Below are 13,754 nucleotides of genomic sequence, written 5' to 3' on the forward strand. Positions count from 1 at the left end.
AGAGGGAAACAGGCCAGCTTCCCAAGACTGCAAGATAAATGAGGGGGTGTCTGGGGAACCCCTGAGGACACAGAAGGGGGCTTTGTTACTTTAAACAGCAGGGGACCCACTGCTTTGTCCCAGCACCCTGAACAGAGGTAGAATGCATGCCCAAGTTTACCCAGTTTAGGACAAATCTCACTGACCCACGTCATGGGCAAGGATATCAGAGGACACGATCTTAGAACACTCTAGGAAAATTTTCTCTTCTTCATTCTTTGGCTACCTAGTATTCCAAGCTGTAGAACTCCATCCCTGTATACAGGATTTACCAAGCGAAGTGAGCATTTATAACTGTTTAAAAAATCAACAGTTCATTTGAAATATAAACATTCAAAATGAAAGAACAATAAGAGTTCACATGCATGAGGATCTAAGGGAAAAACAAATTGGGAGATGTTTCTTGCCAAAATTTTTTTTAAGGACTTTTCAAAGGAGGACTGAATTTGCTATGTTCTTCTATTTATTTAACCTACTTCACACACACATACACAACATCACCACCGTCATCATTTTAGGAGACTTTCTTTTCTACAGAACTTTCTTTTTGACCCAACAATTAGAAAGTCGAGTATCCCTGATAATCAAGAAAAGCAACGAAAAGCTGAATCATTCAATACTCTGCCAAAAATGCACATTCTCACTTCTGACTGTAGTTATTTCTAAGTTTATATTGTGCAGCAATCTCGAAAAACGATTCTGAATTCACCCTCGGGCATGATTTCAACCTCCTGCAAATGCTATTAAGAGCCTCCATTGGGGGCAATCTGTGATCCCCGGTCAGCTTAATCACTAGCAACGTTTCTCCATGTTCTCTGGGGCAGGTAAGCGCAGGTACATTAGGTACACAGCATAAAAGTACCCCAAATAGAAACCATGGCATTTTGCATGCGTTAACACTCCTGTTACCTTATAGCCTCACATCCTCCCCCGCCCCGCCCGCTGCTCAGTTCATCACCCTACCCAAATGTGAGCCAATTAAGTCATATGAGTCCTGCCAAAGCAATAGGTTTTCCAGTGCAAGAGTTAAAATAGAATTTGAATGGCCAGACCACAGTTTAATGGGCTGTAAAAGTGCCCTTGGTACCGGCACAGTCTTCTCCAAAGCCAAAAAGAAGGTTGAGGGCCTAGGGGAGGTAGAGGGGGGATCCCTGGGCATTTCCCAGGTCCTCTAGGATCAGAGCCACAGCAGGAGGACAGGGCTGGATTATATCAAGGCAGCACCTAGAAAAGACCCTCAAGCACTAGCTTTTGGTGCTGGCAGCCTACACTTATTTCTCTGAGAACCGTAGCCTTCACCCCACCATGGCGGCCTCCACTCCACGCTGACCGTTCTGGCTGGGATACACGAACATCTGTCTGTTTCCATCTTGGCGCCACCTCAGGTGCAGGGAGGAAAGAGGAAACAGTAGTCAGAGAAGGTCCACTTTGGGTACAGGCAAAGAGACAGGCAGGACAGCAAGTGCCAGGGAACAGAAACACATCTGGATGAGAAAACTGCCCACAGGCAGATAAATACGCCTATGAGCTCACACAAGCAAGAAGGCCTTCTAATAAAATACCGTACCATGAACATGATAACGTCACGTAAGAGGAACAGAATTGTGATAGAAAAAAGCAAGTGTAAAAAGGCAACGCTCAGAATAAGAACGCTTGGAAAAGGCAGAGCCTAAAACAGAAGCAGGAAAATGCAAGAGGCAGCCCAGTCCAGGGGAAAAGGAACCGTAGTGGCAGAAAACTGGCTGAGTAAGTCCTGCTACCCGTCCACCACCCCTCATGGTGACCATATTCAGCACTCACTGCAGGCCCAGCACTGTCCTAAGAAGGGTATACAGATCTCTTCTCATTTAACCCTGACACCAAACAAGCCTCCAGGGTAGACAGGAAGATGAGTCACCGGGCAGAGCTGGCTGGAATTCTGGCTCACCATCCGGCAGCAAGGTTACCTCCCCAGCTCTCAGTTTCCTCGTGTCTGAAACGCGCGGGTCATCATACCTGTCCCGGGTGGTTGTGAAAATTAGAGATAATGAACTTAAGTGACTACTAGCGGCTGTTATTAGTGTGATTGATCGGATTAAAATCATCAGGAGTGAGGAACAGAAGAAAGAGCTGTAATTGAATAGAAATGGCAACAGAGACGCGGTCATGGAAACAGGGCCTTGAAAGCACCCCTCCGGTGACAGAGGCTCAGAGAGAGAAAGAGTAGACAGAGCCCGCGCTTGGCTCCGCACTTCGTGCGTCCGTGGGCAACTCGGGCAAACTCTCTGAGTTTCAGTTTCCACCTCTACCGAGTGGGTATTAATATCTGCCCTTCCTACTTGGCAGGGCTGCTGTGAGGGCCGCATGAGATGGCACCTGCGTTTACTATGACAGGCAACGAGTTCATGCAAACGTGCATAATGGACAGGGACACCCTTTCCCCCTTATTCCATTTCCCAGGTGAAATTAAAACACTCAACTAGTAGAGCCATATCAAAACCAGGCGATTACAGGCTGCAAAGCCCTTAAATAGCACATGCCTCCTTTGGTCACCATTAACAGAATCTAGTTAACTTAATCTGACATCGAAGGTTTGTTTCGGGCGTACCTCCTGCACCCTGCACTTTCTATAAACCATCCCTGCTTTACGCTTCCCTCTCAATCTAGGCCTCTGCTAATTCCTCTCTGGAATGTTGTTCCATTTCACCTCCAACTGACCGTCTTCTGCACATCCTTGCTAACCTAGTTTAAATGCATCCTCGGCATATGAGGAAGTGCTTCCCTTCTCCCTATACCGCATTATCATCTTTTCTGAATGTCTTATCCCACCTAGCACTTTCCTGGATTAGGGGTGCTGTGTACGTGGGTGCCATCTCTCCCACCAATCTCTAGGCTTGGGGATGCAGCAATGTTCCTTTTCATCCTTTATGGAGGCCTCAGAGCATGGGACCTCTCAAGGAGCAGATGTATAAAACAGACGCAATCACGCATAAATTCTGTCGACCTGATAACTTTTTGGAATCATTACAACAACGGTAGTTGCCGTATTTTAAATTAAAAGGTATTTAAAATATAAGGTACAAATAACGTAAAGCTCCACGATCCTAGCAAAAGTTTATGTGGGGTGAAAATAAATGAAGATGAGGTCCATTCGGAGGCTCCTGCTTTCCAAAGGAGACTAAAATGTAGTTTGGAAACGTGGGTTAATTATTTTTAAACATGCATCTGGCTCCACTGGCCTCAGTCACCACGAAAACGCTTCCTGGAGAGTGACAGCCTCGGCCCAGAGGAAGGGAGGAGACAGGGCGTCCCCGTCGTGCTGCAGGCACTCAGGTGTCCCTGGTCCCCTTCCAGGCCCCTCACTAGTCAGGTGCACGGCAGGGTCTGCGTCCCTGCCAAGGCACGTCTCTCTCCCAAGCATCCAGGGCTTCCACCGTTCTAGCCTGGGTGCTGCTGGCGCCCCTCTCCCAGTAGGTGAGACCCATGAACTTCAGCCACTGCCCTCCTTCCTCAGTAAAGAGGTCTCAGCTTTAGCAGAGGGCTGTCACACTCGGCGTTCCAGGCAGAGCAAGCCGCGAATCGCTAAGTCTGTACGGGTTAAAACTCCGGGGCTATTTCCAGGCCAAGGTCCACTCAAGAGCCAAAGCATGAAACCGCCCCTCCCGGGGTCCCTTTCATTGAAGCTGCTCTGTCGTCACTGCCCTGGTCCACGGGGAGGCGGCCACGACCCAGAGGTCAACTCGCCGATCCGGGCACCCTCCCGGCCTTGGTCCCCGCCGCACCCCGCGGGTCCAGCTCGCTCACCGATCTTGGCCAGGGAGGCCAGCAGGATCCACAGGGTGATCTCGAAGGGGATCTGCACGTGGGGGTAATCCAGGGTGAACACGGGCAGTCGGCTCTCCTCGAACGGCGTCGTGCCCGGAGCCACCACGCTCGCGGGGCTGGGCGGGATGGAGCTGGTGCCCATGGCCCGCGGCGCGTCCAGCAGGGTCTCGGCCAGGGCGCCCGCCGGCCCCGCCACCTGCACGAGCAGCGGCAGCAACAGCAGCGGCGGCGGCGTCCGCCGGCTCCGCCGGGTACCCGCCGGCTCCATGGGCTCGGCTCCACCCGCCGCCGTCGTCCCAGAGCTCGGCCCTCGGCGCGCTCAGCGCATCGCCCCGGAGCGGGCAGCGCCGCCCGCCGGGCCCGGCACGGAGCGGGCAGCGAGAGGCGCCGCCGCGGGGCCGGAGGTCTGCCGCGCACCGGCCGGGTCCCCGCCGCGAGCGGGCGCGGCGCCTGGTGGGCGCGCACGGGACGCGAGGCCACGGCGCGGAGCCTCGGCGCCCTCAGCCGCCCTCCGCCGCCAGCAGCCGGCCCATGTCCCGTCCGCCGCCCGCCGCGGCCCGCGGGCGGGGGCGGGGCGGGGCGGGCGCGGCGCCGGGGCCGCGGGGCGGGAGGACGGGCCCGGGGCGGGCGCGCGACGCACCGGCCGAGCCCGCGGGCGAAGCGGGGCCCGGAGCCGCGGGGGCGGCGGCCGCGCTCGCCGGGGGCCCACGCCGCGCGCCGAGACCCGCCAGCCTCGGAGCCGGCGAGCTCTGGGCGGAGGGGCCGCGCGCGCGGCCGGAGCTGTCCCCGCCCCGGAGGCCGCGGCGGGAGTCCATCCAGGGAAGGGGCCGTCGCAACCCAGGCGGCGCGCGCAGGGGACCCGGGGCGCGGGGCCGGGCGCAGACGCCGGCCCAGCCCGCGCCCCGCGGACCTCCGTGCCCCGTAGGGAAGGTTCAGAAAAGCCTCCTGTCGTTCCCCTTCCTGGGCTTAATCAGGTCGCGCACAGGGCACGCTCTCGGGGCGCTGAAGCTCCCCGCGCAGAACTCCGGTTCCCACGCTCCCATCGAAGCCCATTCTTTTCTTTTCCACCGTGTACGGGTGTCACTCATCGGGCCCCTGTCGCTTCCACTTTTCTCCTCCCCGCCCCGGTCACGAAAAAGAAAAACATCCTCTCTGTTTTCAGGCTTCGAGGTGTCCATGTCCGCGAACAGCAAAACCACCATTATTTCGTGGAAAGCCCGTGATTGGCCGAGAGCTCAGATTGACCGGCTCCGCTAATTACAGGACGGGCTGTGGTCAGGGCGCGGGGTGGGGGTGGGGAGGAAGCGTGGTTCTTCTGCACCCAAAAGAGGCTCATCCGCCAGCGCAGCCAGTCCTCCTGGTTCGCACAAGGCGTCTTAGACCTGCCTGCAATCTGCTGTCCCAGCATCTTTATCACCAGGAACTGAAGGGACCCTAAAAGCTGACCAGTTGTCACTCAATTAACTGAACCCATTTTCCCTTCGATATTTAGGAAATAAAATCCTTCTCTTTTCTCATTTTTTAAAATGTGTCCAAACATGGCTCCTGCTATTAAACACCCTGCAGTTCAACATTCAAAGCAGATTTTCTTTTCAAAGTTCTAACACAGGGAATCCGTGAAATGTCAGCAGAAGGTACAAGAAAAAAAGAAGAAGAATCCTCCACCTAAACAGAACCATATAAGGAACAGCCATCCTCGGACCTTGAAAGTAATGCAGAGACAAGTCCAGGATAAAAATGGGAGGATTCTAGGAGCTGGCACAGAACAGTTCACGTAATACTTTATAAAGCATAACTGTTTCAAAAGTGCAACAGAACAGAATGTAAGGATGTTCTATCCTCTTAAAAAAAAAACAAAAACAAATCATGGAGCCATGCAAAAATCTGCCTCCTCTTCTCTATTGGAAAATTTCTGGAAATCTGCTGGAAATTTGTATTAAAGGGTGGGTGTCACATTCCTCATAAGGAAGGAGCAGCAAATGACAACTGCTTAAAAAAAAAGTGCATCTCTACGTGGGAAGCTCTATGCAACGTGTTTTGCTTGTATTTTTCTTGTTGTTGTTGTTAATCATAAAAGCCAAAGAGACAGACATTCTTGTACCCATTTTATAAGTCAAGAATTATAGATGCAGAAAGGTTTGAAAACCATCAAACAAGCAAACAGACTTACCCAAGTGTACAGATCAAATAAAGGTCCAAAAGGAATTCAAGCCCACGCCTGTCCATGTAACACTCATTCCATCCCACCCTCCACCCTGTGACTATTTGCCCCAAAACAGCAGGTCAGTTTCTCAGGTGCTTTCAGATAGAATAGTGGAGAATATTATAGGAATTATCCACAAAAGCCATAGCAGAATAAAGTCTCATTTCCAGTAAGTGACTCGGGCCAGTTCTACACATCGAGTGAAATAATGGTAGGGCAAGGGCACGGGCACATTCAGACAATAATTTCTAGAAGTTTGAGTCACATAATACTTTTAAGAATAACTGTGCCTCAGGCCCAGGAAGATGAATGACAAATCTACGTGTCTGAGGCCTTCCTGCCCATGGTGGCTGTAGTGACTACAGAATCCAGGATCGCTTTAACTTTATGAATCTAGGCTAGTGTAGCTAAAGGTTATCAACCTTTTTTTACACTTAGAAAAATGCTCTTTTATTTATTCTTATCCATGGAAGATGAACAACTTGGTTTAAAAAACACTTTTGTCATTTCTCCCCTAAAGCAGATAAGAAAGAGTTAAATTGCACCGGCTTGCTGACAAGGACTTGGCTGAGAGCCATTTCTTCAAAGGGCCCCATGACTGGAACTCAGCCCCTGAAGGTGATACCACGACCCATTACTGTACTTTACTGGCTTCCTAAGTGGCAGTGGCCTCCCTGCACCGCTGCGCGGCGCCAGCACCCTCTCCACGGGTCAGCGGCTCCCAGAGCGTCCAGCCCTGTGTGTGAGCTTGATCAGGAGACGGGAGACAGGGAAAGCCTCCATTGTCAGGTGCTAGTATAATAGTCAGGAGAGCACCTAGCGATAGTTAGAACTGATATTTCACACTATTTTTCTTTACAGATTTTTATAATCATACCTTAACTCCCCCTTCTTTGAAATCTGCATTGTACAACCACAAACCCTTAGTTTCATAATAATATTTCAATTCAAAAACCTTTGCCTGTAAAAAGTTGATGCTTGTAGTACTGTTGAATTTTGTTGTTGTTGTTATATTTGAGGTCTTAAAGTCCGAACTAGCTTCCTTTTTTTTTTTTTTTTTTTTTTTTTTTTTTTTTAAGGCTTAGTCCTCAGCGAAAAGCTGGAGCCCTTTTCTTAGAGAGCAGCCCTATCAAGGATCATGCAGTGGTATTTTATTGGTTTTTATTGGTGGTTTTTATTGCTGTTCGTGGAATTAAATGCTTTTCTCTCTTTCGTTTTAGCCAGAGGTATTTGTTTCATTTCAGCAGAGAAATGTTTTACTATCTGAAAAGCTACTTTCTGCAAATTCAAGGTTATAAATGAGTGGTACTTTTTTTTTTTTTTTTTTTTTTTTTTTCCGCCGTACGCAGGCCTCTCACTGTTGTGGCCTCTCCCGTTGCGGAGCACAGGCTCCGGACGCGCAGGCTCAGCGGCCACGGCTCACGGGCCCAGCCGCTCCGCGGCATTGTGGGATCCTCCCGGACCGGGGCACGAACCTGTGTCCCCTGCATCGGCAGGCGGACTCTCAACCACTGCGCCACCAGGGAAGCCCGAGTGGTACTTTTAATATCAACATCTCCTAGTCTATTTAAGATGAGATTCTGTTTTCAGACATTCAACCAGGAAGTTTTTCAGAGCCTCAGTTTTCCTCCACAAAATGAGAGACTTGGAATAGGAAACTTTCTTTCCTCATAAAGGACTTTACAGATCTAAAATTTGAATCCAACACATCTGTGTGAAGAGGACATACACCTAAATCCTTCCTCACCCTCCTCAGGCACCTTGATGTCACCTGTGGGAGGAGAGACGCCCTGTCCTTTAAGCTTTGCCACGTTGTGTCTGAACTCTGATGTGCAATGCAGTCAGAGAGCAAAAAGACAAGCCATAGGACCGTCTGAGTACTTTCCCACTATGCAACCTAAGGCACGTTCATTCATCGATTCAACATATATTTGTAGAGTCCCTACAGCTGCTGGGCACCTGCAACTAAAAGTCTCGTGGTACGTTTGGAAGCCCAATAAGTAAGAGTGCTTCAGGGGATTATGGGGGAGGAAACGTAATTTTCCCTCTACCCTTCTGAGTGTTTAGCTGAGACCCCTAAAGGTTAACAAGGGAAAAACAAACAAGTTTATTAACATGTGTATCTCATGTATACATGAGAGTTACCCAGGGAGAAATGATCCCTCTCCGGGGTGAGATTCAGGATGAAACACCATCTTTGTAGGGAAAGGGAAGTGGGGATGCAGCCTTTTAGAGGAGAATAGATTATTTTTAGGAAAAATGAATGGGCCCTTAGAAGAAGAGATGGGAGATATGACAGCTGGTGACACAGTTTGTCTGATGTCAACTTCTAGTCTCCTCTCCTGTGACCAATCTATCCTGGTTGAGGAAACGTCCAGGGAGAAGATTTATGACCGTTGAGTTCCTTTTAGAGGATCTGTCCTTGGGCAGGGAAGGCAAGTTCAGAGAAAGCCTCTCCCTGCACTGGCTGTTTTTCAAGTGGCTACAGCTCAAAATAATCAATATACCAAAGTGGCAGATTTGGGGCTGCATATCCTGCTACCCTTCAGGATCATGGCAAAGATGTTTCTAGAAACATCTTTGGATGTTTCACCTCATCACCTTTGGAGATGAGGAATATCTTTGCAAATGTATATTTTGCTTAGTGTTCTAGAATTTAATCAATGTCTACCGTAGTGGAAACAGACAGAGATATGACCAAACCCAAACCTGGAAAAAAAGGAGCAGAGTTTAAAACACTGATCTTCATCTAAGCATCTCCGTCCACTTCCCACTCCCTTGAATCATGAGTAATTCCTTAAAGCTTTCTGAGTTTCCATTTATCTGTCCAAAGGTCACTGTTAAAAAGCATGCTTGTGCAGATTTTATTTAATGAGTTTACTCTGAGAAAATCTCATCAGCTGCCTCCAGTGTAAACTGTGGTCCAGACTGGTCACAGCTGACTGTTTCTGTGGTTTCCTAGTACTTTCCCAATGGGGAGGAGCAAAATCTAATGGATATACTTCTGAATCTCTGGGCTTTGTACAGTCCTTCAGCACCTACCGTGTTATGATCAGCCTTAAAACTTGAAAACAGCTTAAAGAGACAACATTGGCTTGAAGCTTACTGTGGGCTTCATTACTCCATGCCTATCTTTGACCTATGTTTTCAGTCCATCCATCCATCCATTTACCTCTTCAAACAACCAAACATCAAGTATTTATTTAACTTTTTGAGAACCTACTAAGTGCTAGGTATTCATTCCTGCAGGAGATACAGAGACGGGCCATATGAATCTTACCCTTGAGGACCACACAGCATGGTAGAAAAGATAGAATACTAGCAATGGCTACGTTTACTGAGCACACACAACGAGATGGACTCTTTTTCAAACACTTCGTCATTCATCTCATTAAGTATTCATAATACCTTACAGTATAGATATTCTTAGTACAGCTCATTTCACAAATGTGTAAATTAAAGACAGAAAAATTATGTAATGTGCCCAAGGTCACAGAGTTAGTCAAGATTTTAATACAGGTAATTTAACCCAGAAGCTACACCATTCAACACTATGCCATAGAACAATGGTCATGATGATGGCAGTGGTGCTGGTGATAGTGGTGATGCTGGTGGCACTGGTGATGTTAATGAAGCCGGTGATTATAACGATGGAGGACGGTGATGATAATTATGATATCAGCATGAATTTGGAGCTTTCATATTTTTTTTTTTTTACTCACTAGAAACCAGTAATCCTGTGTGATGAGTGTTATTTCCTCCAGTTTTGATATAAGAAATGTAAGACTCAGGAAAATTAAGAAAGTTGATCAAAAGCTATTCAGCTGCTAAGTAACAGAGCTGAAACTAGAACAGAAGTCTCTTTCTACTTTGCAAGGCTGTGCCTACGTAGCCATGAAAGTGCATCAAATGTGATAGAAACCACAGAGAAATAAATATCAGAGGTTTGTAGAAATTCAGAAGTAGGAAAATCACAGAGGAAACGGGCTTTATCATGGAAGGCTCTGGAGGTCTTGACAAAGACACTGGCATTTTACACGAACATGGGAAATCTTTTGAGCAGAAACAGGAGAGATGACCTGACTTTTATTTTAGCAGGATTCTTCCAGTTCTTGCCTTGAGACTGTAAGTCAGGAGGCTTTTATAATAATCCAAACAAGAGGCGAAGCTAGTTGGATTCAAGGTGGTGGCTGGAGTGGTGGTAAGAAATGGTTGAATTCTGACAATATTGGAATCCTGGATATATTTTGAAGGTAGAGCTAAATTGTAACCTGAAAGTTCAGATTTGGAAAGTGAGAGAAAGAGAAAAACCTAGGTAAACTATAAACATTTTTTTCTCTGAGCCATTGGAAGAATGACGTTGCCTGAAGAAAGTTCTGATTCTTTCGGACAGACAGGGAAGGCTGTGGAGGAACTGGTTCACAGAGCTGTTTATCAGGAACTTTGGAGACAGTAAGCTTGAGGTGCATATTAGACCTCCAAGTGGAAATGCCAAAGGCGGCTGAAGGGTTCAGGTTTGGGGTATAGGGAAGAGACTCAGAATGAATAAATAAATCTGTGAGGCATTAGCCAATAGATTGGTGTATTAATTTAGGACATACCAGTTTCTACTACAGAGAAAACACAGCCTCTAATTGACAGAGCTGAAACTCAAAGCCAAAACCTTACTGGGTTAAATTAATAGAAATTTTTCATTCCCTTTAAAGTCCAGTCCACAGTGGGAATGGGGAGAAGGAGGAGGAGCCCACATGGTTATTCAGGGGCCTAGGCTCGTGTAGGCTCGCCGGTCAGCATCACCACTGACGGTCCAGCCAAATGAGAATGCAGGCAGGGCCTCTGATCCAGAAACATGGCGGCTTGGGGACCTTGAGAAGAGCAATTTTTGTAGAGCAGCAGATGTAAAATCTTGATGGGAATGGAGTCAAGAAAGAAATAGAGGAGAGAAGTTAGAGACAGTATCAACATCTATTTCAGGGATTTTACTGAATGGGGAAGGAAATAAATAGAACAGTAGCCAGAGGGAAACATGAGGTCAAAGAAAGAAAAAATTGTAAAGATTGAAGAACTAACAGCATATGTGCATAGTGATGAGAATGAGCCAATGAAAGGGAAAAAATAAATGCCTTAGAGGAGGAAAAGGGGAATTGCTTCACTATTCCGGTTAGCTGAGAGAGATGGTATTTAGTGTGCTGGTGGAGGGATTGGGCTTGGCTAGAAGCGAGGGGAGTTTATCCACAGCGATGCGAAAGGAAGGTAGAGGGGCAGGTCGGTGAGCCTTTGCGATGAGAGCAGCTTTCTCAAGTTCTGGTCTCATCACTTGCATTTTCCAGCGCGACTGAGGATGAGGAAAGAGGCCCTGGAGATTTGAGGAGAAAATGAGAATATGAAATATTTGTCAAGGGGAATGGAAGAGGAGGTGACTAAGGATATAAATTATGAATTCCAAACAGAAAGAGAGCACACTTGAGGTTAATAACTGTGAATATAAAATGGGACCAGTCAGCTCAATGGTGGGTTTTCTGTATCTACATTCTCTTGTGCATGCGGTGGGCAGAGATCAGGCTTAACCTGCACTGTGCTTTCACCAGGCGTGCGGGAAGGTGCGAGGTTGCGTGCTTGTAATATTACGTGGACTGGGGCAGTTACATCAGGTAGCATCACTGGACTCAAGTGCCAGTGGAAGCAAGGGTAGATGCCACTGGGGGACTAGGGGGGAGTCAGCTCAAAAGATAAGAAGCAGGAGTAGAGAGTGGAATGTTTACAGTTTGAATTTATTTCTTTCTGAATTTGTTTATTTTAATATATACTTTGGTTTATGATGTAAATAAATTTTGGAATGTGTTCATTCAATATTCATATTCATTCAACACGTGATTATTCAACTGAATTTTTGAAGACTTTGTAATAGCAGCAGAAAGTGTTTTCATTAATGGAACTCATGTTCTCATGGGTTGGTATAAATCTTACATGGTAACTCAAGCTCAAAGGAAGTTCTGGCTGTAGAAGCAAGTGAACTGCCTATAAGATACTGGCCTTGAAAGCTCAAATTTATAAACCAAAAATGTGGATCGCAAGAGGTTTTTGCATGGCACAGAGCCTGGGATTTCTTCAGAATGCTGTGCTTGAGCAAATGTGCTACTTGTATTAAATAGTAATTCATCCCTAACATGAGCATATACATTTCAAGAATTATACAGATTTAGAGCAAGATTTAAATACCCTGTAGTGCTGAATCAATAAAATATTTCCAAATAATTTCTAGTTTGGAAAAATTAGATTTAAATTTAAAATTTCTTGTTTAGAAAAAAAATCACCCTGACCTCTAGGACCCTACTTCCTTCTGGGTCTAGACATCGCTTAGAGGTACTTTTGCAATTTTGGAATTCTGAGGAATGTTATGAGGAAGAAAATCTGTGCAGATGACTTTACACAGCACTTATTAGTTGCTTACAAGGTAACCGATGACTCTCCTCCCTGTCAAAGGTTTGCTTGCTCCTTGCAGTTTTGTCTAAACTCTCTACATTAGTCTTTCTCACTTGCTTTTCTCATTCTTGGAAAGTATACAGATAAGGAAAAAGAAATTGAGCCCTGTAATACACAAGTCCTAGCTGGGAACTGGCTTTTTCTGCTCTGGAGTCCTGAGAACGTCTGCACAAATCATAACTGTCCCATGCATGGCTTCCCTCCTGAGGTGAAAATGACTGTGGGACACCCAAGACAGTTCATCCGGGGCCGCTTCTGGAGTTGTGGAACCAGTCTTCTTCAAGCAATTGATGGCTTCTCCGGAATATCCTTTTTTGTTCATGTGATGAGCAAAATAATAGCTTACAACATCATGTAGAGTGGGTTTTTCAAAGCAGCACTGCTTGGTGTGTCTCTAGGTTTGCCCGCCGTCCAAGTCTGTTGTTGGGCAAAGCAAAAGGATCATCTCAAGAAAGGCTGAGGGTGAGCACGGTTTGGGGCAGAGCCACCTTAGTCCCGATTTTTGGACACAGCAGAGCATTCCCCACTTATACCCCATGGGGGACAGTCCCTCTTCTCTCTTCTCGTCCCAAGAGGGGTGACGTTAAAACTCCGATTTAAGGTGCCAGTTGATTAAACTGAAAGGAAATGAAAGGGTCGAGGTACAAGAAAACCTCAATGGAAAGTATAGTATAAAAGCAATTACACACTGTCATTCAGGTGAGTACCAATGGCGTTGCCGTGCTGTACACATTACCCTTCCCAACCGAGTTGTTGCGGAGCTTCCTTCAGAAAACGAAACATTTTCAAAAACGTAACCTCTCCAACCCTGCTAAAAGGAAAGCGTTGCTGCCGTCACCTCTCCACGGGTGCCTGGGTCCCATGAGTGCATTTTCTTGGTCTCCCAGGTCAGGCGGTGCCTGCAGCGTGGTAGATCCTCACAAATGGACCAGGTGAGTCAAATCCTTGTATTTTAAATCTTAAAAGTATAAAGATGAGATCTCCAATTTATTCTGACAATGGGAGATACAGAATGGACGCACCTGCTAAATACAAAATCAGGGCCATCGGTTTCCGCCTACCTCACGTGAGGGCTCCGCACGTTCCCTTCTGGAGAGAAAATTGGAAAGTAATGCAGAACCACACTATCCATGGTGTCTGATTTGATGAATATGCTATTTACATGTTTAATTTCTTACGTTTTTAGAAAACAGTGTGAATTTCGTGCTTATGCCCCAATCTCAGG

General features: G+C 47.1%; 1 protein-coding gene and 1 long non-coding RNA gene across 3 annotated transcripts in view; both read right to left on the reverse strand.

The window, feature by feature from the left end:
• Positions 1-4,149, reverse strand: part of SLC9A2 (solute carrier family 9 member A2) — an 83,835-nt gene extending 79,686 nt beyond the window's left edge. For both annotated transcript variants that reach the window (XM_059078901.2, XM_067007036.1), the window contains exon 1: positions 3,823-4,149. In XM_059078901.2, coding sequence (XP_058934884.1) covers positions 3,823-4,111 — 289 coding nt within the window. In that variant the 5' untranslated portion in view covers positions 4,112-4,149. The remainder of the gene's footprint in view (positions 1-3,822) is intronic.
• A 5,266-nt stretch (positions 4,150-9,415) lies between these two features.
• LOC136792063 (uncharacterized) overlaps positions 9,416-13,754 on the reverse strand; it is a 35,254-nt gene continuing 30,915 nt past the window's right edge. Inside the window, exon 5 of the long non-coding RNA XR_010835224.1 lies at positions 9,416-11,402. This is a non-coding gene — a long non-coding RNA (uncharacterized lncRNA). The remainder of the gene's footprint in view (positions 11,403-13,754) is intronic.

The sequence above is a fragment of the Kogia breviceps genome, chromosome 11 (genome assembly GCF_026419965.1).
Source record: "Kogia breviceps isolate mKogBre1 chromosome 11, mKogBre1 haplotype 1, whole genome shotgun sequence".
Classification (NCBI taxonomy): domain Eukaryota; kingdom Metazoa; phylum Chordata; class Mammalia; order Artiodactyla; family Physeteridae; genus Kogia; species Kogia breviceps.